Source organism: Hippopotamus amphibius, chromosome 10, assembly GCF_030028045.1.
Source record: "Hippopotamus amphibius kiboko isolate mHipAmp2 chromosome 10, mHipAmp2.hap2, whole genome shotgun sequence".
Classification (NCBI taxonomy): domain Eukaryota; kingdom Metazoa; phylum Chordata; class Mammalia; order Artiodactyla; family Hippopotamidae; genus Hippopotamus; species Hippopotamus amphibius.
Window position 1 is genome coordinate 59,114,557 of NC_080195.1, and position 26,196 is coordinate 59,140,752.

Genomic DNA, 26,196 nt, shown 5'->3' on the forward strand with positions numbered 1-26,196 from the left:
GTAGTAACTAGTTGAGAAGAAAGTAGCACTCCTTCCTTAATTTAATTTGGCTGAATCCTACAGCTAATTTCTTAATACAAAGAGACACTACAATGAAAGCTTAAAATATTAAGTTAATCCTGTCTCTACTACTCACAAGTTCAATGACTGAACTGAATATCTTCCAAATAAGTGTGTGCAAAGCAAAAACTGAGAACTAAGAGGATAAATAGACAAACTATAGTTAGAGACTTTAACACTCCTTTCTCTAATTTGTTCAACAAAGAGTAGAACAACTGGACAAAAAATCAGCAAGGATTTGAAAGAACTAAACAACATCATCAACCAACAGGATCTAATTGACATCTATAGAATTGTACCGACTGATACAGGAAAAGGACTTAACAAAAATCAATGTCCATTTATGATAAAATCTCTCAAAAATAGAAATATAAGGGAACTTCCTAATGTTGATAAAGAACAGCTACAAAAAATTTACAGGTATCATTATAATTAATAGTGAAAGATGTTTTCACCCTATAATTGGGAAAAATCCAAGAATGTCTAGTCTGACTGTTTTGGTTAAACATCATGATGGATGTTCTGGCTTTTCCATAAGATGAAAGAAAGAAAGAAAAAGGAGAGAGAGAGAAAGAAAGAAAGAGAAAGAAAGAGGAAAAAAGAAAGAAAAAAAGGAAGGAAGAAAAAGAAAGAAAACATGAATATTGAAAAGGGAGAAATAAAACTATCCCTATTTGCAGATAATATGATTATCTATTGGAAAATTTCAAGGGTCTTAGAAAAGAAGAGGGGAAAAAAGCCCTCCTAGAACTAATAAGTGAGTTCAGCATAGTCTCAGGATACAAAATAAGTATAAAAAATCAAGTGTATTTCTATATACTAGCAATTGATGCAAGGAAACGGAAATTAAAGCTACAATACCACATACAATCATTCAAGAAATAAAAAGCAAAGGAACTAAAATAACAAATACTATTTTGAAAGAGAAGAATAAATGGGAAGAATCAGTATACCCAGTTTTAAGGCATTATTACAGTTGTAGTCAAGGAAATTATGTAGTATTGCCAGAGAGAGAGACATGTGGAACAGAATAAAGAACCCAGAAATAGATCCACACAAACATCCGCAGCTATTTTTGATAAAGGTACAAAAGCAGTTCAGTAGAGGATGTCTTACAAATGGTGCAGAAGAATGGGACATTCATAAGCAAAACAAAACAAAAAAAACAAAAACAAAAAAACCTTGACCTGTCTCACATTTTTTACAAAAATTAATTCAAAGTGGATCACAGAATTGCATATAAATGTGAAACTAGAAAACTTCTTTTTAACTTGGGATAAAGTCTTTGGAATCTAGCAAAGACACCAAAAGCATAATCCACAAAAGAAAAAAAAAGAAGAAATAATACTTCATCAAAATTAAAAACTTTTGAGGCTTCCCTGATGGCTCAGTGGTTAAGACTCCACATCTCAATGCAGAGGGCCTGGGTTCGATCCTGGGTCAAGGAACTAAATCCCACATGCATGCTGCAGATAAAAATTCACATGCCACAATTAAGGAGCTCATGAGCCACAACTAAGGAGGCTGCCTGCCACAACTAAGACCTGGTGCAATTGAATAAATAAATTTTTAAAAAAATTAAAAATTTTAACAGTCCAATGGACAGAATACAGGAAGAGACATTTCACTGAAGAGGATATATAGAGGATTAGCCACTGAGGACATGCAAATTGAGACCACAAAAAGATATCACCTCTCTACTAGAAGGGCTAAAATAAAATATGGTGATGACACTAAATGCTGGTGAGGATGCAGAGAACCTAGACCACTCATACATTGCTAGTAGGAATATCAAATTTTATGGTTACTCTGGAAAAGAATTTGGCAGTTACTTTTTAAAAATTACATATGCAACTACCATACAGCCTGGGGATTAATCCCCGAGAAATGAAAATTTATGTCTATACAAACCTGTACATGAATTTTTATAGTAGCTTTATTTATAATAACCAAACTTCTGGAAACAACTCAAATGTCCTTCAACAGGTAAATGTTTAAATACACTGTTGTACAACTGCACCATGGAATACTACTCAGCAATATAAAGGAACAAACTGATAAAAGCAACAACCTTGATAAATCTCCAGAGAATTATGCTGAGTGCAAACACTACTTTCAAAAAAAAATACATACTTTATGATTCCAATTATATAATACTCGTAAAAGACAAAAGTATAGAAATTGAGAACAGATTAGTGGTTGCCAGTACTAAAGTGGTGAGGGTGGGAGTGAAATGAAAGTGACTATAGAAGGCAACATGGGGAACACCTATGATAAGGGAACTGTTCTGAGTCTCAACTGTGTCCCTGTCAATATCCGTGTTGTCATATTCTACCATAGTTGTGGAAAATGTTACCTTTGGGGGCAACTGGGTAAGTATTACACAGAATCTCTGTGTTATTTCTTAAGACTGTATGTGAATCTACAACTATTTTAAATTGTTAAACATTGAAAAAGAACAAGAGAGGGAGACAGAGACAGAAAGAGATAGGGAACAAATTATGATAATGGAAAAGAAAACATGACTACAAATTATACAGTTACTAAAGGAGTAATAAATAGAAACTACGCACAACTTTTTGTCAAAGTAATTCAACACCTTAGATGAAGTGGTTAAACTCTTCAAAAAACACAACTTAGCCAAACTGACACAAAAGAAAATAGAAAATCTGAATAGCACTATATCTGTTAAAGAAATAGATTTTATCCAAAAATATGTCCAGGAATGTTAGTTTAACATTCAAAAAACTATTTGTGGAATCTAAAAAACTGAACTCATCGAAACAGAGAATATGTCAGTGATTGCCAGAGGTGGTGAGTGAGGTGGAGGAAATGGATGAAGGCAATCTAAAGGTACCAGCTTCCAGTTATAAGATAAATAAGTTGACAAAGAAAGTAAAACCTCTATTTTTACCTCACGCTATATGTAAAACTAATTGGAGATGCATCATAGATTTAAATATAAAATCAAAAACTCTAAAACTTCTGGAAGAAAACATAAGAGGTACCTTTGCTACCTTGGAATAGACAAAGGGTTTTGAGAACAAAAACCAATAATAATTGGAGTTCTCAACATTAAAAATGTTTGTTTATCAAAAGATAGCTTTACAGAAATGGATAAGCTGGGACTTCCTAGGTGGCACAGTGCTAAAGAATCTGCCTGCCAATGCAGGGGACACGGGTTCAAGCTCTGCCCTGGGAAGATTCCACATGCCCCGGAGCAACTAAACCCGTGTGCCACAACTGTTGAGCTTGTGCTCTAGAGCCCGTGAGCCACAACTGCAGAGCCCATGTGCTGCAACTATTGAAGCCCACGTGCCTAGGGCCCGTGCTCCACAACAAGAGAAGCCACTACAATGAGGAGCCTGTGCACCACAATGAAGAGTAGCCCCCGCTCTCAGCAACTAGAGAAACAAAGACTCAACACAGCCAATAAATAAATAAAATAAAGAAATTAATTAATTAAAAAAAAAGAAATGGATAAGCTAAGTCACAAACAGGAAACATCCATAACACATATATTTGATAGTGCACTTTTTCTGTATTTTCTGTTGAAATATAGCTAATTTGCAAAGTTGTGTTAGTTTCAGGTGTACAGAAAAGTGCTATTCTTTTTCAGATTCTTTTCCATTATGGGTTATTATAAGATACTGAGTATAGTTCCCTGTGCTATATAGCAGGTCCTTGTTATTTACCTATCTTATATATAGTAGTGTGTATATGTTAATCCCAGACTCCTTGTTTATATCCTCCTCACCCCTGTTATCCCCTTTGGTAAACACAAGTTTGCATTCTATGTCTGTGAGTCTATTTCTGTTTTATAAATAAGTTTATTTGTATCATTTTTTAGATTCCACATATAAGTGATATCATATGATATTTGTCTTCCTGTCTGATTTACTTCACTTAGTATGATAATCTCTAGGTCCATCCATGTTGCTGCAAATGTCATTATTTCATTCTTATGGCTGAGTAATATTCCATTGTGTGTGTGTGTATATATATATACACACCAAATTTTCTTTATCCATTCATCTGTCGATGGATGTTTAGGTTGCTTCCATGTCTTGGCTATTGTAAATAGCGCTGCAATGAACATTCGGGTTCATGTATTTTTTGAATTAGAGTTTTCTCCAGATATATGCCCAGGAGTGGGATTATAGGATCATATGGTAATTCTATTTTTAGTTTTTTTAGCAACCTCCATACTGTTCTCCATAGTGGCTGCACCAATTTACATTCCTACCCTCCACACCCTCTTTAGTATTTGTTATTTGTAGACTTTTCAATGATGGCCATTCTGACCGGTGTGAGATGATACTTCATTGCAGTTTTAATTTGCATTTCCCTAATAATTAGTAATATTGAGCTTATTTTTATGTGCCTGTTGGCCATCTGTATGACAATGCACTTTTATCCAGAATATATTTTTCAAAATTTCTACAATTTTATAATAGAAAAACAACCCAATTTTTAAAATAGGCAAAATACTTGAACAAATGTTTCAAAATGAAAGATATATGCCACTAAGCACATTAAAATGCTCAACATCATTACTTTAGGGACATGCAAGCTAAAACTACGAGAGGTTTTAGAACTGGCAAGTCTCACCTATAGAAATAGGAAGAGTAGTTGCCTCCTGTTGGGTGGGAATTGATTGGAGCAGCACGGGAGAAACTTGGAGGGAAATGAGAATATTCTACACCTTGATAGCATCGAGGGTTATATGGGTGTATGCACTGTCAAAATTTATCAGTGATACATAAATACATTTCAATGTGTGTAGATTATACCTTGGTTTTTCTAATTATCAGTGTTTGGGCTGTACCCTTGAATAATTAAATCAGAATATTCCGTGGAAACATCCTGGGCACCAATAAAGTTTCTCGAGTGATCCTGGTGTGAAACCTTGAAAGCCTCTGGTGTGGTTTCATGCCCTGTCTCTAACCTCCATCTGTAGCCAAAGAATAGAGGACTGGCTACGAGTTTAAAATAAGTTCTGCAAGTTAGAATTCCACAAGTCAATGGAAGTATGCAGTATCAGTTGAAAAGTGTTGCTTCATCTGTGTATGGAGATTAACTTGGGATATAAGTGAAGAGAAAAAAAGAAACAAGTGGCACCAAAGGCATCAATTACTCCTCCCTGCTGGCAATGAAGGGAAGCCAGAGAGGCAAAGAATGAGGTGGAGTAAACGTACCAAGGCCCCTGAGTTGTTCTCTTTTCCTAGGTGGAGAGAGTTATTTGATACAGATATGCTGGTGATGTTGAACAGAGAACTGCGTGGCTATGTACATGGAGGTGTGTGTGGTGGATGAGAATTGGTAAAGTACAGGTATATTCTCAGGGCTCAAGAAGTGCAGTAACAGAATTTAAGAACAAGTATTTTCTCCTAATGTCTCTATAAGTAAATAAATATTTGCCAAACTATGTGTCCTGATTTTTGGTTTGCTTCCAAAAATGTGAATGAAGGACCTGCAAGAAGATAGAGAATCCCCAGAATACCTGACATCCAAATTCTCCTTTGCCATGAGTATCTATTGACAGAGCACAACCTAGCTTAATTTACATTGGTAAATATAGGTATATTATATGATTGTGATGAAAACTTACTTTGGTTTTTTTTTTTTCTCTTCCAGATATTATTTCATGGAGTGTCAATAACCTTAGTTAGCCTGATTGTCAACAGATTTATTTTGCCAATGGCAGTTACTAAACTCGGTAAGCCCTGCTAATTCATATTCTGAGTGAAGAGAAAAATATTCCTAATATGCTAAAGAATTGCTAATAATGAGGAAAGAAGCATATAAATACAAATCAGTGGTGCCTCATCGAAGAGGAAATTGGATCTCTATGTAAAGTCATATGAATTGTTTAGGCCAATAAGCTTGTTAGGCCAATAAGCAATAATCTTGTACATAAGATTACTTATTTACATTAGTCCAGATTAAATAAAATAATACAAGTTTATTCAATTATTTGACAAATGTTTTATATGCCAGTCACTATTCTGATAGTGATACATTACGAAGACAGACAAGATTTCTGAGTTGATGGTGCTGACATCGGAGAGAGGAGAAACAGACAGAAAACAACTCAAATAAAGTAATATCAGGCAGTCGTTTGCACATAAAAGTAAACACACCACACAAAAATAAAATAGAAAACACAACAGGTGGTAGATTCCTGGGGAAATCAGAATATGAGTGTGTTCAAGGGAAGAGGGTAAGGTGCTAGAACCTTTGAGAACAATGGCAATAGCGGAGGAAGTCCAGAGGGGACAGGTAGGGAAAGAGGTAGGTAATGAAGGACCTTGAATTTTAAGATTTTAATTCTAAAGGATAAATGGATTTCTTGGTTGGTTTTAAGCAAGTAAGTGTAATTTTATGAATAAGTCCTTAAAAAGACAACTCTAGTTCTATGCATAGCTGATTGAGGGCTATGAAGACAGTAGAAGCAGAAATACCAGTTTTAGGAGGCAACTGTATTATGTAATGTGAGTGTTTCAATCCCCTACTTTTTTGCAATTGGTAAATTGAAATCTAAAGAGTTAGAAGTTTTTGTCTAAGGTCACACAACTTGATACGGCTGTTAAAGAACTAAAAACAAATTGCTCTAATGCTTTTAATCCATTGTATTCTTAACTGCTCTATCACCCTTTCTGTTACACGCACAGTTTTCATTCGCATGGCATTTCTTAACCAATCTTAAATTTCATTTTATGGATAACATTGCACCTTTTTTTCTTTTGGCGCACGGGCTTAGCTGCTCTGCGGCATATGGGAACTTCCTGGAGCAGGGATTGAACTCATGTCCTCTGCATTGACAGGCAGATTCCCAACCACTGCGCCACCTAGGAGGCCCATAATATTGTGCCTTTATCTTCATATTTGCAACAAAGACTTTTCTTCCATTTACCTTTTTTCCTTTTTTTATTTTCTGAACCTTAACATAGTAGAATGGGAAGAACAGATTAAAGAGGTAAAATTTTGCAGAGTATCAGATGTTCTATTTAGTAGCTAAACAAAGCTAAAATTCTTGTTGTGGAGCATCTGCTTACTTGCACTAAGAGCAGTGAACATTTGGTCATGGAACATTATTGCTTTTCAAAGAAACTTCTCTGGCTCAGAAAAAGGGAATTCGTGTCTTAGAGTGAGTCCTTCAAACTTTAATGAGGTCTGGAGATTATATATATATATATATATATATACACACACACACACACATATAGATCCTTGATCAACATGATCCTTGATCAACGTGGATTTGAACTATGAGGCCCACTTATAAGTGGATGTGAATTTTTTTTTTAATATGTACTTCAGTACAATACGAACCTGTTTATTGACTCTGAGGATGTAGAACCACAGATATGAAGGGTCAACTGTAAAGTTATACGCAGATTTTCAACTGCGTGGAGAGTTGGCATGCCTGAATCCTGGGTTGTTCAAGGGTCAACTACATATATGTGGAGATAAATAAATATATATCATAAATACTTATCATATATATGATCTTACATATAGGCAGGAAATATATGTATATACGTACACATGCTTTGTGTACATATATGTATATATATATCTATACCTCCTACATATATATCTCCTATATGTATATATGTAAATATATTCTATATCATCAAAATGATGATGTCTACTATTTATAAAATGTATTCTTTGTATCAAAGGTCTTCATGATGTCACATCAACGAAGTATAAAGCGCTATATCATACATTTCAGCACTTTCAAGAACTAACCAAATCTGCAGCCTCTGCACTCAAATTTGACAAAGATCTTGCTAATGCAGATTGGAACATGGTTGATAAAGCAATTATACTTCAAAACCCATATGCAGTAAGCAACTAATATCTTTTGTTTATTCCTTCAGAGTAGATTTGATTGCCCTTAAATAAGCATAAATGTTATTCGTTCACAATTCTCAGGGAAATTTGTGATCACAGTAGGGCAAAGTAGAAGTGACAACCCCTTTGAGCATAGAGGAAATATATATTGTAAACTCAAAAGAAGGAGTGGTGTATTGCAGCTGCCTTTAAAAGATAGCAAAAAAAGAAGAGAGTGAGCTTTAGAAAATGGCTAGTTTTTTTACTAGACTGAGAATGGACAGCATTTATTCAGTATTTTTTTAGGCTATTGTATAGCCAAGTACTTGCTAGGCCCTGGTTTGCAGTTAATATTACTTTGTAATATAAAATAGAATTCAAAGCCAGTATCATATGATTAGATGTGATGAAATGTCACCTCCTGCCTCTGAGATACGCTCTAGGCTCTTCATGGTCAGACTTCTTATTCATATGTGAGTACATAATTCATCAGCAGTCATGATTGCCGCAATATGACTGCCACAAGGAGAAATACTAAAAGTTGTCTTGGGATCTGTTGAATGCTTCTTCTGGTTTGCCATCTCCTATACTACATCCAATTTTCATTGCAATGTTATCCTGCATCACACAATATGAAAGGCCAACTTCTAGGAGTGTAGACATAAGATAATTGGTTGCTATGAAATAGGATTTCTAAAACTCCATTTTATACCCTCTACCAGGTGCTTGAAGCTCCAAATGGGGGCCCAGAATCAAGCCCTGTATCTGCAGGAATATTGCCAGGATTTCTGTATTAGAAAAGTACCAAGTCAAATCTAAGGATTTTTTATAATAGCTCCCAATATCTGAAAGGCCACTTTCGCTAATCTGGTTGCATCAGAATCACCTGGAAAGCTTATTAAAAATATGGATTGATTTCCCAGCCTATAGACAGGAGATTCTGATACAGATGGTCCGAGGAGGGTCTCAGGAATACGTATTTTTAATCCACTTACCCAGCTAATTCTAATGCAAAGTCAGGGTTGAGGTCACCACTCTGGTACTTGATCTCTTTTAGAAGGCAGATAATTAAACAACTATATTCTCCTCTTTATGATGCTGACATGAGGGATATTCTAGTGTCACAGATAGAACGTTGGCCTTGGACTCAGAAAATCTAGGTTCATATCCTAGATTTGTCACTTAATAAATAGCTTTGTGATCTTTTATAAACCTTTTATTTTATCTAAACTTCAATTTTTTTCACCTATAAAATGGAGTTATCCATATACCCATCTCCTAACAGCCGTGTTCACTTCTTATTCCACCTTAAGTGATCAGTTTAAAGCAGTGGTTGTCACACTTTAGCTGTAGCAGAATCATGGAATGGGTTTGTAAAAACACAGATTGCTGCCCCATCTCCCCACAGTTTCTGATTCAGCAGGTCTGTGGTGGGGTTTGAGAATGTGTATTTCTAACAATACCCAGGTGACACTGGTGGTACTGGGTGACCACACTTGTAGAACCTGTGGTTTCAAGTGTGATCAAAAATGTAGTAGCTTTTATAAACTTTTACCAATGCCATGCAAAGGTAAAGATATGATATAACTCCTTCCCCCTAAAACTGGCAATTATTTTTCCTTCTAAAAGACCTGCAAATGATGAGAAAACTCATCTGAACATTTTTCTGTATCTGGCAGATTTTCTGTATTCTTTTAAAGCAAACTGGTATGTGAATTGCTTGAGGTTTGTGCTAAAGAGTATGTTAATGTTCATGTATCGTTTTTTGGTTTTGATTTGTGTTTTATTTAGTTGGGCCAAGAAGAAACAACAGAACATCAAAAAGTGAAATGTCCACACTGTAACAGGGAAATAGATGAGACGCTTAACATTGAAGCAGTGGAGCTGGCCAACAGGCGTCTCTTGTCGGCACAAATAGTTAGTATTTTATTATACGCTTTGTAAATTATTGTCCTATCATTTATATCATTCGCATATATTTTTTTCCCATTCAGTAGCTTGTCTTTTCATTTTTTTCAATGGTTTCCTTTGCTGTGCAAAAGCTTTTAAGTTTAATTAGGTCCCATTTGTTTATTTTTTTAAGCTCTTTATTGGAATATAACTGCTTTACACTCTTGTACCAGTTTTTGAGGTACACCAAAGTCAATCAGCTGTATTTATACATATACTCCCATATCCCCTCCCTCCCACGACTCCCTCCCACCCTCCCTGTCCTGGCCCTCTAAAGCATCACCCATCATCGAGTTGATCTCCCTTTGTTATACAGCAACTTCCCACTGGCTATCTATTTTACAGTTGGTAGTGTATCTATGTCTATGCTACTCTCTCACTTCATCCCAGCTTCCCCTTCACCCCCCACCCCAGCCCCTGTCCTCAGGTCCATTCTCTACACCTACATCTCCACTCTTGCCCTGTCACTGGGTTCATCAGTACCATTTCTTCAGATTCCATATATATGAGTTAGCATAAGGTATTTGTTTTTCTTTTTCTGGCTTACTTGCTCTGTATGACAGTCTCTAGGTCTATCCACCTCATTACATATAGTTCAATTTCATTCCTTTTTATGGCTGAGTAATATACCATTGCATATATGTGCCACATCTTCTTTATCCATTCATTTGTTGATGGGCATTTAGGTTGCTTCCATGTCCTGGCTGCTGTAAATAGTGCTTCAATAAACATTATGGTACATGTCTCTTTTTGGATTATGGTTTTCTCTGGGTACATGCCCAGGAGTGGGATTACTGGGTCATATGGTATTTCCATTTTTAGTTTTTTAAGGAACCTCCAAATTGTTTTCCATAGTGGCTGTACCAGCTTACATTCCCACCAACAGTGCAGGAGAGGTCCCTTTTCTCCACACCCTCTGCAACATTTGTTGTTTCTAGATGTTTTGATGATGGCCATTCTGACTGGTGTGAGGTGATACCTCATTGTGGCTTTGACTTGCATTTCTCTGATGATTAGTGATGTTGAGCATCTTTTCATGTGTTTGTTGGTCATCTGTATGTCTTCTTTGGAAAAATGTCTATTTAGGTCTTCCAACCACTTGTGGATTGGGTTATTTGCTTTTTTTGGTATTAAGCTGCATGAGCTACTAGTATATTTTGGAGATTAATCCTTTGTCTGTTGATTCGTTGGCAAGTATTTTCTCCCATTCTGAGGGTTGCCTTCTTGTCTTGTTTATGGTTTCTTTTGCTGTGCAAAGATTTTAAATTTCATTAGGTCCCATTTGTTTATTCTTGATTTTATTTCCTTTATTCTAGGAGGTGGGTCAAAAAGGATCTTGCTTTGATGGATGTCATAGAGTGTTCTGCCTATGTTTTCCTCTAGGAGTTTTATAGTGTCTGGCCTTCCATGTAGGTCTGTAATCCATTTTGAGTTTATTTTTGTGTATGGTGTTAGGAAGTGTTCTAATGTCATTCTTTGACATGTTGCTGTCCAATTTTCCCAGCACCACTTATTGAAGAGGCTGTCTTTTTTCCATTGTATATTCGTGCCTCCTTTGTCAAAGATAAGCTGCCCATATGTGTTTGGGTTTACCTCTGAGTTCTCTATCCTGTTCCATTGATCTACCTTTCTATTTTTGTGCCAGTACCATATTGTCTTGATCACTGTGGCCTTGTAGTATAGTTTGATGTCAGGAAGCCTAATTCCACCAACTCTATCTTTCCTTCTCAAGATTGTTTTGGCTATTTGGGGTCTTTTGTGTTTCCACACAAATAGTAAGATTTCTTGTTCTAGTTCTGTGAAAAATGCCATTGGGAAGCAGCAAAAGCAGTTCTAAGAGGGGAGTTTATAACAATACAGTCCCACCTCAAGAAACAAGAAAAATATTGAATAAACAACCTAACCTTACACCTAAAACAATTAGAGAATGAAGAAAAAAAAATCCCAAAGTGAGCAGAAGGAAAGAAATCATAAAGATCAGATCAGAAATAAATGAAAAAGAAATGAAGGAAACAATAGCAAAGATCAATAAAATTAAAAGCTGGTTCTTTGAGAAGATAAACAAAATTGATAAACCAGTAGCCAAACTTATCAGGAAAAAAAAGGAGAAGATGCAAATCAACAGAATTAGAAATGAAAAAGGAGAAGTAACAACAGACACCGCATAAATACAAAAGATCATGAGAGACTACTACGAGCAACTATATGCCAATAAATTGGATAACCTGGAAGAAATGGATAAATTCTTAGACTCAACTAGGAAGAAATAGAAAATATAAACAGACCAATTACAAGCACTGAAATTGAAACTGTGATTAAAAATCTCCCAACAAACAAAAGACCAGGGCCAGTTGGCTTCACAGGTGAATTCTATCAAACATTTCGAGAAGAGCTAACACCTATCCTTCTCAAACTCTTCCAAAATTTAGCATAAAGAGGAACATTTCCAAACTCATTCCACAATCACCCTGATACCAAAACCAGGCAAAGATGTCACAAAAAAAGAACATTACAGGTCAATATCACTGATGAACATAGACGCAAAAATCCTCAACAAAATACTAGCTAACAGAATCCAACAGCACATTAACAACATCATACACCATGATCAAGTGGGGTTTATCCCTGGAATGCAAGGATTCTTCAATATACTCAAATCAACCGATGTGATACACCATATTAACAAACTGAAGGATAAAAACCACATGATCATCTCAATAGATGCAGAAAAAGCTTTTGACAAAATTCAACATCCATTTATGATAAAAACTCTTCAGAAAATGGGCATAGAAGGAAATTACCTCAACACTATAAAAGCCATATATGACAAACCAAAAGCCAACATCGTTCTAAATGGTGAAAAACTGAAAGCATTCCTTCTAAGAACAGGAACAAGACAAGGGTGCCCACTCTCACCTTTATTATTCAACATAGTTTTGGAAGTTTTAGCCACAGCAATCAGAGAAGAAAAAGAAATAAAAGGAATCCAAATTGGAAGAGAAGAAGTAAAATTGTGACTCTTTGCAGATGATATGATATACACAGAAAACCCTAAAGATGCTACCAGAAAATTGCTAGTGCTAATCGATGAATTTAGTAAAGTAGCAGGGTACAAAATTAATGCACAATCTCTTGCATTCCTATACACTAACAATGAAAGAGCAGAAAGAGAAATTAAGGAAACTCTCCCATTTACCATTGCAACAAAAAGAATAAAATACCTAGGAATAAACCTGCCTAAGGAGGCAAAAGACCCGTATGCAGAAAACTACAAGACACTGATGAAAGAAATCAAAGACAATACAAACAGATAGAGGGATGTGCCATGTTCTTGGATTGGAAGAATCAACATTGTGAAAATGACTATCTTACCCAAAGCAATTTACAGATTCAATGCAATCCCTACTATTTGTTTATTTTTGCTTTTTCCCCCCTTGCTTTAGGAGACAGATTCCAAAAAAATATTGCTTTGATTTATGTCAAAGAGTGTTCCACTTATGTTTTCTTCTAGGAGTTTTATGGTTTCCAGTCTTACATTTACGTCTTTAATTTTGAATTTATTTTTGTGTATGATGTGAAAAAATGTTCTAATCTCATTCTTCTACATGTAGCTGTCCAGCTTTCCCCAGCACATCTTATTAAAGCAACTGACTTTTTCCACTATATATTCTTGCCTCCTTTATCATATATTAATTGACCATAGGTGCACGGGTTTATTTCTGGGCTCTCTATTCTGTTCTATGGGTCTACATGTCTGTTTTTGTGCCAGTACTATACTAAAAAAATTAAAATTAAAAAAGTTAAATTATTGGCTAAAATTATACTGAAAAGTTTCTCCCTTGCTTAAGACATCTTGGTTACGCTCACCTGCACAGCTTAATAGATTGTTTACAAAGGCGGAGGTTTGGCATTGTCTTAGGAATCTGCTTGCCAGCAAAGAGAAACAGGAAAAAAAAATCCACTCAAATTAGCTCAAGTAGAAGGCGTTTTATTCTGAGGAACTTAGAATTTCACAGATCCTAATGACAGGAATTATGGGTGAGCTCTACCTCCAGATGTGTTATACAGTCAGTCCCATGGCACTGCCTATCTCTGGACCAAACCAGTTTTTCCTAAGAGAATACCACCAAGTCTACTAGTAACTATAGGTATAGTTTAGTATGTTTTCATATCAAATCTTGGGTAAAAATTAAAGAAATTCTGTAGCACAGTAGCATATAGGACTCTGTGAGGAATTGCTAATAGCCTAGTTACCATTTTCTACCTAGGTCAGAATCTTGACCAATTGCCATGACTCACCCTATCAAAATGTTCATGCTGGGCCTCTTCCTTGCCTGTGGAACTGTCATGCATTTCTCAGCTGTGCCACGTGTATAGGATTCTGCTTGCTCGGTCTAATTTGGGAAATGGAAGATCTTTAGGGTATGACTATGCCCTCCTCAGCAGTAGTCCTGGCAGACAAGCTGAGTCTCAAAGACAGCTTTCCAAGGACCTAAATAACTTCTTTAAGCAATTGAGGCAGTGCCGTGAAGGTTGAACTTATGCCCATATCGTGCTTTGTTCCACCAGCAGATTTTATGAGATCATGTCTTTGAGTCCCTTCCAGATTTTTAATTTATTTCAGGAAATTACAGTATTTAAGAACCCTTAAAATCACTGTGAGAGACTCCATTTGGAGTCTTGCTTTCATTATCAATATGGTATGTGACTCAGAACTTATTCTTTTTAGTTGTTAGTCTCCCCATCTGTAAAAGGGGAAACATGCTACCTGAATGACCTCTTAGATTCCTTCCACTCATGATATCCTATGTTTTCTGAAATATATATTTTCTGTGCCTTTTTGATTTATTGCCTTAAATGGATTTTTTCTACTATCATATCTTTGTTGATTTTGTGCTGCATATTAGGTCTTAATCCAGAAATCCCATTTTTCAAAGTACATTGGATCTCGCTGTTCTATTCTCCAGATCATCTCACCTCATATATTTTTAGTCTTTCTTTGTTCTAGGCATGTTTTCACATATATCTTGGCTTACTGATTTCATTTCTTCAATCTCAATTCTAATGTTCACTGCTCCCAACAGTATTAATTGGTTATTACAGTTTTCAAAGCTCTGAGAGTTTTTGTTTAAATCTCAGCCAGCTCTTGTTAACAAGAGCAATATCTCCTCCACTACTGTATGTTAGAAGAAAGGGATTTCCTTGGTGGTCCAGTGGTTTAGACTCCGTGCTCCCAGGGGGTCCCGGGTTCGATCCCTGGTCAGGGATCCTGTATGCATGCCACAACTAAAAAGATCCCGCTTGCCACAAAGAAGATCCTGCATGCTGCAACTAAGACCCGGCACAGCCACATTAATTAATTAATTAATTTTTAAAAAAGAAGAGGAAGCACAGCATGGCAAGACAGTGGCACAGGAGAAGCAGTACAACATAATGGGGGTAAGGGGAGATGGGCTTTAAATTCAGAAAGAGCTGAGTTTCTAATGTGATCTTGAGAAAATGACTTAACTCCCTAAGGAGCCTCATCTTTCTTGTGTATAAAATACAGACTCATATGCTTTCCTCATAAAGCTGTTGCAAGAAGTAAATAATTTTATGTAAAGCATAAATTATTATAATTCAATAGTATATTAGAGAGCTCATAGATGGCAGTTATTTTTTAGGAATCAACCATTCTCTAAATTCTTCTTACATTTTGGTGTGAATGATCATTTGAGAATTAACATTTTTCTAGTATCTGCTTTGTCATTTGTGTTGCTAAGTGTTTATCTTTAAGGATATTGAAAACATTTTAATTTTACGTTGTTTTACAAGTATTTTAATGAAGTAGAAGGAGAAAAGGATACTCTATTGAATTCCTGTCATTACAGACAAATAGCCTTTTGATCTTTCATCCTTAAATGTAGTTCTATCCCTTTCTAGCATCCCCCAAGAGCAAAACCAGGTTTCAATGTCCATAAATAATTGTGCAGACAGAATGTCTTCTATGGAACCAGGAATCACAATAGCTGTATTATACATCTCAATTTGGGAAGCTGAGTCTCAACAATGTTCAGCACACAGAAGCCGAGTGGTCTCTCAATACATGGAACAGAATGAATGAATGTCTGTGTTCTGCACTACAGGAGCAGTTCATTTCATGCTGGGGATAGATTGGAGATGAGAGTTCTGCTGTCAAAATATTTGGGGAAGTGGAATTAAATAGAGATATAAATCAGAATCCCTTACTGTAGAATTTCTCAGAGCCTTTAATATTCTAATATGCATTATAAACTTTCAAGATGGGGATAGTTTACAACAGTTCCCACACTTATTTGGCAACAGAACTCCACTTAGTTTTGAAAACCTAATTAACATCTAGCAGGAACCTAGTTTTCTGCATAACAAATTTCATTTCACCCAAAACTCAGACCTATCTTCTGCACTGACCTCATGGCCTCAACTCCAAAGAAAAAAATTTTTATATAAAGATACTAAGGAGAAAATATTTGCAAATGAATCAACAGACAAAGGATTAATCTCCAAAATATATAAACAATTATATGTAACAGTCATGCAGCTCAATATCAAAAAAAACAAACAACCCAATCAAAAACTAGATGGAAGACCCAAATAGGCATTTCTCCAAAGAAGACATATGGATGGCCAAGAGGCACATGAAAAGCTGCTCAACATTAATAATTATTAGAGAAACGCAAATCAAAACTACAATTTGTATCATCTCACACCAATTAGAATGGGCATCATCAGAATGTCTACAGACAATAAATGCTGGATAGGCTTTGAAGAAAAGGGAACACTCTTGCACTGTTGGTGGGAATGTAAATTGATACAGCCACTATGGAGAACAGTATGGAAGTTCCTTAAAAAACTAAAACTAGAATTACCATATGACCCAGCAATCCCACTACTGGACATATACCCAGAGAACACCATAATTCAAAACAACACATGCACCCCAATGTTCATTGCAGCACTATGTACAGTAGCCCGGACATGGAAGCAACCTAAGTGTCCATCGACAGATAAATGGATAAAAAAGATGTGGTACGTATATACAATGGACTATTACTCAACCATGAAAAGGAACGAAATTGGGTCATTTGTAGAGACATGGATGGGCCTAGAGACTGTTGTACAGAGTGAAGTAAGTCAGAAAGAGAAAAACAAATATCCTATATGTGGAATCTAGAAAAATGGTACAGATCAACTGGTTTACAAGGCAGAAATAGAGACACAGATGTAGAGAGCAAACATATGGACACCAAGTGGGGAAAGCGGGGAGGTTTGGGGGGGAATGAATTGGGAGATTGGTATTGCCATATATACATTACCAATAAGAAAAAAATATCAAATTGTACACTTTAAATATATGCAGTTTATTGTATGTCAATTATATCTCAATAAAACTCTTTAAAAAAAAAGATACTAGATTATTTGGGGATTTTGACTTCTTTCTCACAGATTATTTTTCCATAAAGAAAATAATATGTTGTCGCTGTTATCCATGTTATAACGACTTGATTCAACATTTCTTTTAGGCAAGCTACCAGAGACAGTACAGGAATGAGACTCTTTCCCAGAGTGCAGTCCACGTGTTAGTAGGTGCAGCAGGAAGCTTTGGTGAGACGAAGGGAGAGTAAGTATGTTTTCAAGAGAAAACTTCCACCGTAAGCCACGGCATTTAGGAAATTGTGGGAGTTTCTTGCTTTTGTTTGCTAACTTGAGGTCATCCAGTATGACATGTGTGAGCCACGCCTGCTCTCCACCCCACGACCAGGCGAAATCACCTGCTTCCAGTTTCCCAAACTTGCTCCATTCATTCATATCTCTGTGCCTTTAAACAAGCTGCTCCTTCTGAATGAGAAACTCTTCCTTTCTCCTCTTGCCCCCCACCCCCAAAGCTAAGCTATGGTAAACCACTCCTCCTTCTCGACTACCTGAATACCTCACTGAGGTTAAAGACTTCCTTAATCCTTCCAGGCATATCTTCCCAATGCACATCCTCTCTTGATATACTTGTAATAATTTCTTTAGATGCCAGCCTCCACAGTCAGCAGTGAGTTCCTCAAAGTCAGCGTGTCAGAGAATACCCTCAGACCATCCCCTGTGGGAGAATGAAGGATGTATGATTGGGCAAAGGGAAGAGTTAAACCACAGTGCAGTTGCAACAACAACCACCCCAAACCCAGACATACCTTCTTTTTCTAGATCTCACTTCTGGTATCATGGACACCAAAATTTCCTGCTGAAGCGGTCCGAAGCTTATTTCTAGGATTGCTTGGTGCCTTTTCCCTTATGTCATCACCTTACAAGAAAACTGGGCCTTTGGTGTGCACCCCTTAAAACCTAAGAGATGTGCCAGCCTGGTGTCCACAAACATGCACTGGTCTGAGGAGCAGTGAGAGATAAAGCCATTTGTAGGAAGAAAAGCAGCCAAACACTGGAGCATGTTCTCACCGTAGCGCGAGTCCAGATTCTCAAAGAGTCTAAGAGTTTTCATGTCAAGCCTAGTCATGCAAATCCTTATGACACTATATTTCCATATATGGTACAAGGCCCTCTTGCTCTAGGCCTCTCAAATGCTTAGGGGACCTAAGTGGTGTTGGCAAAGTAGAGGGAGAGGGCTGTGCAGATGTGATCAATTTAAAACAATGTGATTCATACTTTAAACACAGATGCACTGTGTACAGCAGAAGTTTTTAAATGAATGAACAAATGACATGCTGAAAAGTATTATCACTGCCTTGTCCAGGAGAGGTTAGCATATATAGAATACATATAAAATAGTACCTATATAGAGCAATTCAGCCCACTGCCTTGATTTTTCCTCTTAAAATCCATGAAGGCAGAAGCAACATATGCCTCTGAGGACCCAGAGTAAATGGATACAAAGAGGAGGCAAACTGTGGGAAAAGGGGGTTAAGGGCTGAAAGGAGTCATAGTGGACAACAGAGGCAAATTTTGGAATGTATTGCGTTTTCATTCATACATGCAAGAGATAACTGTTGAATACTAATATGTGCAAAAGTATATGCCAGCCCTGGGGAATACCTAGATCAGTGCAAAGGGGTTCAAATCAGAGGAGAACTTTCTCTTCATTATACTCGTGTTCAGTACTTCTTTGCTGGGCTGCCTCGGAGTTGGTTTCACCTATGTGATCATTCCTATCCATAGTCCCATGTGTTGGGGTATCCTGTGACAAGAAAACAAATCTAAGAATAGAAACAGAAGTATCAGGACCTGTGTTAAGCGGCTGTGAAATTGCCTAAGAAACATACTTTGAATAGAGCTTATATTTATTGTCTTGTGTCAAACACAGTTTTAAACATATTACATGTATTACCCATTCAATGTTATAAAAATCCTGTAAGTGCTATTATTATCTATATTTTGCCGATGGGGAAAGTGAAGCACAGAGAGATTAAATAATTTACCCAGGGTTATCTGACTAATGAATTACAGAGCCCGGATTCAAGGCTATGCTGCCTCACTATCCAGTTAAAGAGATCATACTGTTTCCCTAAATCAGGTCTAAACAGTGAGCATGTTGATAGGAAATAGGAACCCAGGAGCCTGAAGTATACAATAATTTGACCTGTAAATTATCACAAACATTGATATCACAGAATTTTAAGATTCACAGGAACTTGTGAAATGATCAGATCTTAGCTTAGACATTAATTCCTTCAGGAAGGTTTCCTGATTCCCCAAGACTATATTCAACACCCCTCTATGTGGGTCCTGAGTGCCCTCTTATTTATTATCTCTACAGAACAGTTGCTACACTTAACTACAACAGTTGTTTGCATGTTTTACTCCACTAGTCTGCTGGATTCTTGAAGGCAGAGACCAGTATTTGTTCATGGTTTACCCCATGCATTTATCAAGCATAAAAAGTGCTCAATCAATTAAATATTTAAAAAATCAGAAATGAATCATCATAGGCACATACATGATTTTCCATGTAATTACCACATTACTATATTGAATCACAGAGAATGGAATAACTTCCTTCTTTTTAATTATATCAGTATCCCTGTAACAGAGAAATTGCTGAAATTTTAGGGTGAGATCATTACAATCCATAGGAAGAACAAGGTCTGCCTTTGAACTTGTCACCAATGCCCTTCCACTAAGCTGCATTTTAAGGTAGGACCTCAGATCCAGGGATGGAGGCCTGTCCTCCTTCTGATGAAGACAATGTAAGTATCTGGTTAGCAGCAGGTAAGTTCCTCATAAAACCAAGGGAATTCGCTGAGCGAGACCAATCATAGTACATAGATCTGGGATGTCTCAATAAAAAAACCCAGCAGAAACCTACAGGCAACTTGGGACAAATGTCTTTTGGGGGTTTATGAGCACCAACTTCTCCAAGTAACCATTTTTACTCTTTTACTTCACCACTTGTATTTTCCCCATAAAATTCCCTGTTCACTTGCCCAGAAGTTGAAAGAAAAGAGATGGGAGGACGTGCAAGATGGGCTAGATGCCTCGTATATACCCTCTCATTTAATTTTCCCAGGCTGGCATAAGTATTTTTACCTCCATTCTGCAAAGCAAACAGGTTAGTGAGGTAGTTTGCTCATTGCCACCCAGATAATGGAAGATCCAACAAGAAAACCCACATATATTTGAATCCCAAAATATTTGAATCATGGTATGCTTTTTCTCCCTGAAACTTGACTTCTCTATTTTGAACCATGTATCTCCGATTTTTTATACTCCCTGTTTAATGATGAACCCCATAACCTAAGTTCATAATTATATATCCACCTTTATCAACATATTCATAACTTGGACCTGTGCTCATGAAAGTGTCTCATTTCCTGTTGTCACTGGACAAAATAGTTTTCCTGCCTTCTGACAATACTGCAGTAAACTTATCTCAAAAATTTTAAAGCATGTTTAAATATTCTTTTTTTTTTAGATATATGAGTGCTGAGACAATAAAGAATTATTCTGAGAGCAAAAAAATTCTAGTCTTTTCTAGAAAAGTATTGCTCAATTTGGTGTATAACACGAAAAAGGAAAAAGGGATCCCATCAAGGTAAGTGCTTTTAAACCTTATTAGAAATGCGATTATATTCGTTTGAAATTTCCTTTTTATTTATTTTTAAAAATTTATATCCTGAATACTTTGTAAAATATTTTGAGGTAGTTTACAACTAAATTACTTACATACATTCAAAAAGTTACTTAAAGAAAAAAGATATAGTCTAATAGCTTTTATTATATGGTAAATTTCATGTAATAAGATTAAACATTAACCACTTTTAAGTGTACCATTCAGTGTTATTTACTACATTCACAGTGTTGGGCAACCATCTCCTTTATCAACTTCCACAGCATTTTCATTGCCCTAAATGTAAACCCAGTATCTTGTATCTTGAGGCTTTGCTGAATTCATATATTAGTTCTAATTGTTAAATTTTGTGAACTCCCTAGGATTTTCTGTATTTAAGATCATATCATCTAGGAATAGACATAATTTTACTTCTTCCTTTCCAATTGAGATGTTTTCTATTTCTTTTCTTAGATTCAAGAGAGGTCTCCCAATTCTCAGTAGGAGTATCAATAAATATTAAATGGATGTTTTTGTACTATGGTGCTATTAAAGCCTTCAGTAGTGACTTAAGCTACAACAATCTAAGTAATTGTTTCTGTTGATGTAACAAAGAAACAGAGATTTGAAAAACTAGGATTTATAGTCAATCTACCCTTTAGGCTGTCTCTTACATATTATTCATCTCACAGTAGGTAGTATGGATTTTAGAGTCTGATGGCTTAGTTTAGAATCCTAGTTTTTATCATTTATTAGCTGAATTAGCTTTATAGGTCTCAGTTTTCTCATTTGAAAAATGGGTAAATTAATATTTATGTCATATTCTGGAGACTGATATATGTAAAGCATTTGGCAAAGTAACTAGCACACAGCAGGTACTAGTATATGCTACTTGGGTTCTCCTCTGCTTACCTTATGAGATTTTTGTAAAGATTACATAAATAGTGTGGGTAGAAGCATTTAGTTCATTAGTTAAGCACTTAAATCTTAGCATTTATTACTAAGTGCTAAATAGCATTCAACTAAAAATTGAGTTCCCTAGCCAATAGATGAAGTCACTATCAAAGATGAACAAACACACAAGGAAACAAATAATCATGAAAGCAAATCAGCAGAAATAACAGCAGCAGATTTATATTCCCAAGACTTCAGTTACTAAAGTTATCCAATATGGACTTTAAGTATTACTGAAATGTTGAAATTAGTAAGTGATAGAATCACAAACATGAACAAGGCCAGATAATTTATGGAGTTTCTGACCCAGTCTGTCTCATAGAAGTCCATTAGGTCCATTGTGTGGTTATTTCCCTAAATCCTTAACTGTACAATTGGGATGAATATACTTAGTGTCTAGCTGAACACTTACATTGTCTTGTTGACCTATATAATAAGAATCATTATGGCAGAAATGGCCAAGTGACCAAGTGGCACTCTTGACCAAAATAGTGATAAGAAGCAATATAGCATTCCAGGAGGAGTTTAAAAATTAACACCAGCACTAAAGATTTAAAGGAATTGTAAGTAGTCCCCATTATATCCCCTTTAATTTATCTATCTGATATAAACAAGTCAGATTATAGTCTACTATCAACGTGAGCAAAAGGTAACCTCAAGTGTAATGCTGTGCCAGATATGATTTTATTGCTGGAAGAAATTTTAAGAAGTAGTCTGTGTTCTCATCCAAGATGGTGGCATTGAGGCTCCTGAGCTCAATTCCTTCCAGGGACACATCAAATCCACAGCTAAACATGGATAAATTCCCTTTGAAAGAAATGCAGAAACTATCAGAGCAACTCCTACACATTAGGCTAATGAGACAATACCTACATTGAAACAGGTAGGAAAGGCTGAGACACACTTTCACCATAAAACCCACCCCATGGCGCAGACATACAATCAGAAGGGAACCCATGGCTCCCAGTGTCTCCCTGAGAAGCAAAGGGTTTGAACACAACTTTTAAGACTTCAACCTAGGGGATGGGCCTCCATCTGAAATCTAATGAGGCTTATATCCACAAGGTACACAAGACTAGAACAGATAAAAAAAACAATTCTTAATGGGTCCAGGAGAAAGGTGTCTCCCTGGAAGGAGCCTGTGCAAAATTTGGCACCCTGGCTTTTGTGGCTACCACACAGAAGACACACCTCTTGATTGCCTGGCTCTAGTGACCAATGTGGCTTGTATTCTTGGGTCCACAGGACTGTAGCTAACAAAGAAATCAAAGTTCTTAATGGGCCATAGCCCCAGGGCTCAGTGCAGATGGAGCAGACAGAAATACACATCTCACAGTCTTTCCCTGAAAGACATCTATTTGGATACTGCAAAAGCTGCTACCTGAGGGGTTCAGCTTCCAATCAGCCTGCATCTAGGTGATGAAGGATATTCTCCACATTGGGACACAGAAAGGTCTTGGCACACCCTCAACTACTGGGAACCACTAACTGCAAATAATACAACTTGGACAATCACAAAGTTTTGAGAGAAAACCAAAAGCTGGGCTGGGCTGAATGATAAGGTTCATTTACACAAGACCACTCCATCAAGACTGAAAGAGGTGGTTGTTTTATCTAATGTGCAGAGACCAACACAGAGAATGAAGGGAAATGAAAAAACAGAGGAATATGTTCCAAACAAAAGAACAGAATAAAACTCCAGAAACATCTTAATGAAATTGAGATAAGTGATTTATCTCTTAAAGAGATCTGTTAGAGCCATTTATCTGTTAGAAAGATCAAAGATGCTCACCAGGGTCAGAAGAAGAATGTATAAATGAAGGGAAAAATTTAACAAAAAGATAGAAAATATAAAAATGCCCCAAATAGAAATCACAGAGCCAAAGAATATAATAACTTAGCTGAAACATTCAAAAAAGGGGTTTAACAGCAGACTAAATCAAGCAGAAGAAAGGATAAGCAAACTCAAAGAAAAGGCAGCAGCATTCATCCAATCCAAGAAGAAAAAAATTAAATAAAAAATAAAAAAAGTGAAGATAGCTCAAATGATTCAATGGTACACCATCAAATGGACCAGTATTTACATTATAGGGGTCCCAGAAGGAGAAGAGAGAAAGAAAGGGGCAGCAAATTTATTCAAAGAAATAATGAATGGAAATTTTCTTTATATGGGGAAAGAAACAGACATACAGATCCAGGAAACTCAGAAATTTCCAAATGTGATTAATCCAAAGAGACCCACACTGAGCTACCTTATGTAATTAAATTACCAAAAGTTAAAGACAAGGAGAGAATATTAAAAGCAGCAAGAGGAAAACAACTTGTTATATACAAGGGACACACACACACCAACAAGGCTATCAGCAATTTTTTCAGTAGAATCTTTGTAGGTCATCAAAGAGTAGCATGATATATTCAAAGTACTGAAAGAAATAGAAAAAAAAAACTACCAACCAAGAATTCTCTACTCAGCAAAGTTGTTCAGAATTGAAGAAGAGATAGAGTTTTTCCAGACAAGCAAAAACTGAAGGAATTCAGCACCCTAAAGACCAGGCTTACAAGAAATGTTAAAATGGACTTCTTTAAGCTAAAATGAAAGGGAGGACTTCCTAGGTGGTGCAGTGGTAAAGAATCTGCCTGCCAATGCAGGTTACAGGGGTTTGAGCCTTGCCCTGGGAAGATTCCACGTGCCATGGAGCAACTAAGCCCATGCACCACAACTATTGAGCTTGTGCTCTAGGGCCTGTGAGCCACAACTACTGAGCCCATGTGCCACAACTATTGAAGCCCACATGCCTAGGGCCCATGCTTCACAACAAGAGAAGCCACTACAATGAGGAGCCCGTGCACCACAATGAAGAGTAGCCCCCACTCTCAGCAACTAGAGAAAAGCCTGTGTGCAGCAACAAAGACCCAACGCAGCCAATAAATAAATTAAATAAATAAATAAATTTATAAAAAAATAAAATAAAATGAAAGGGAATTTATTAATAACAGGAAAATATATCAAAGTATAAATTTCATATGTAGGGGCTTCCATGGTGGCATAGTGGTTAAGAGTCCACCTGCCAATGCAGGGGACATGGGTTCGATCCCTGCCCCAGGAAGATCCCACATGCCATGGAGCAGCTAAGCCCGTGCACCACAACTAATGAGTCTGCACTCTAGAGCTCATGAGCCACAACTCTTAAGCCCTCATGCCACAACTACTGAAGCCTGCGCACCTAAAGCCCATGCTCTGCAACAAAAGAAGCCACCGTAATGAGAAACCTGCACACCACAATGAAGAGTAGCCCCTGTTCTCCACAACTAGAGAAAGCCTGCATGCAGCAACAGAGACCCAACACAACCAAAAAATATATATATATATATAGAATAAATAAATAATAAATCTTTTTTAAAATTTCATAAGTAAAGATAAATATATAGTAAAATTCAGAGTACTCTAATGTTGTAATAATGGAGAGGAAGAGTAAAAATGTAAAGTTTTTTAGTATGCACTCAAAGTTAAGTTTATTAGCTTAAAATAGACTGTTATAAATACAATATGTTTTATGTAAGCCTCATGGTAACCACAAAGCAAAAACCAATAGTAGAACACAAAAGAGAAAGAGAAAGTAATCTGAGTGTACCACTATAGAAAATCATCAACAGAAAAGAAGAGATAAGAGAATATGAAATGAACAAAGAATTATAAAGCATCAAGAAAACAATTATCAAATGACAATAGTAAAGCCATACCTATCAATAATTACTTCAAATGTAAAATAACTAAATTTTCCACTCAAAAGACATAGAGTGGCTGAAAGGATTAAAAAAATAAGAACCAACTATATGAGACTCACTTAAGCATTAAGGACACACCCAGATGAAAAGTGAAGTGATAGAAAAAAGCTGTTCCATGCAAACAGAAATCAAAAGAAAGCCAGGGTAGCTATATTTATATTAGACAAAATAGACTTTTAGACTGTAACAAGAGACAAATAGGGTCATTATATAATGATAAAGGGGTCAGTCTAATAAGAGGACATAACATTTGTAAATATGTATACAACTTAGGAACACCTAAATATATAAGGCAAATATTAACCAAGCTGAAGGGAGAAATAGACAAACAATACAGTGATAGCAGGGAATTTCAACACCCCATTTTCAACAATGGATAAATCATCTGATCAGAAAATCAATGCAGAAACATTGGACTTAAACTATAGTTTGGACTAGATGGACTTAACAAACATTTACAGAACATCCCATCCAAGAGCAGCAGAAACATTCTTCTCAAGCACATATAGAATATTCTCCTGGTTATATCATATTTTAAG

The 26,196-nt window shown here is 36.4% G+C and overlaps 1 protein-coding gene across 1 annotated transcript in view; it reads left to right on the forward strand.

Annotated features, from left to right (window-relative positions):
- The window catches only part of SLC9C1 (solute carrier family 9 member C1), a 97,389-nt gene that overhangs the window by 26,058 nt on the left and 45,135 nt on the right, over nt 1-26,196 (forward strand). Inside the window, exons 10-14 of the mRNA XM_057696409.1 lie at nt 5,698-5,779; nt 7,749-7,915; nt 9,694-9,819; nt 17,394-17,491; nt 20,783-20,902. Coding sequence (XP_057552392.1) covers nt 5,698-5,779; nt 7,749-7,915; nt 9,694-9,819; nt 17,394-17,491; nt 20,783-20,902 — 593 coding nt within the window. The remainder of the gene's footprint in view (nt 1-5,697; nt 5,780-7,748; nt 7,916-9,693; nt 9,820-17,393; nt 17,492-20,782; nt 20,903-26,196) is intronic.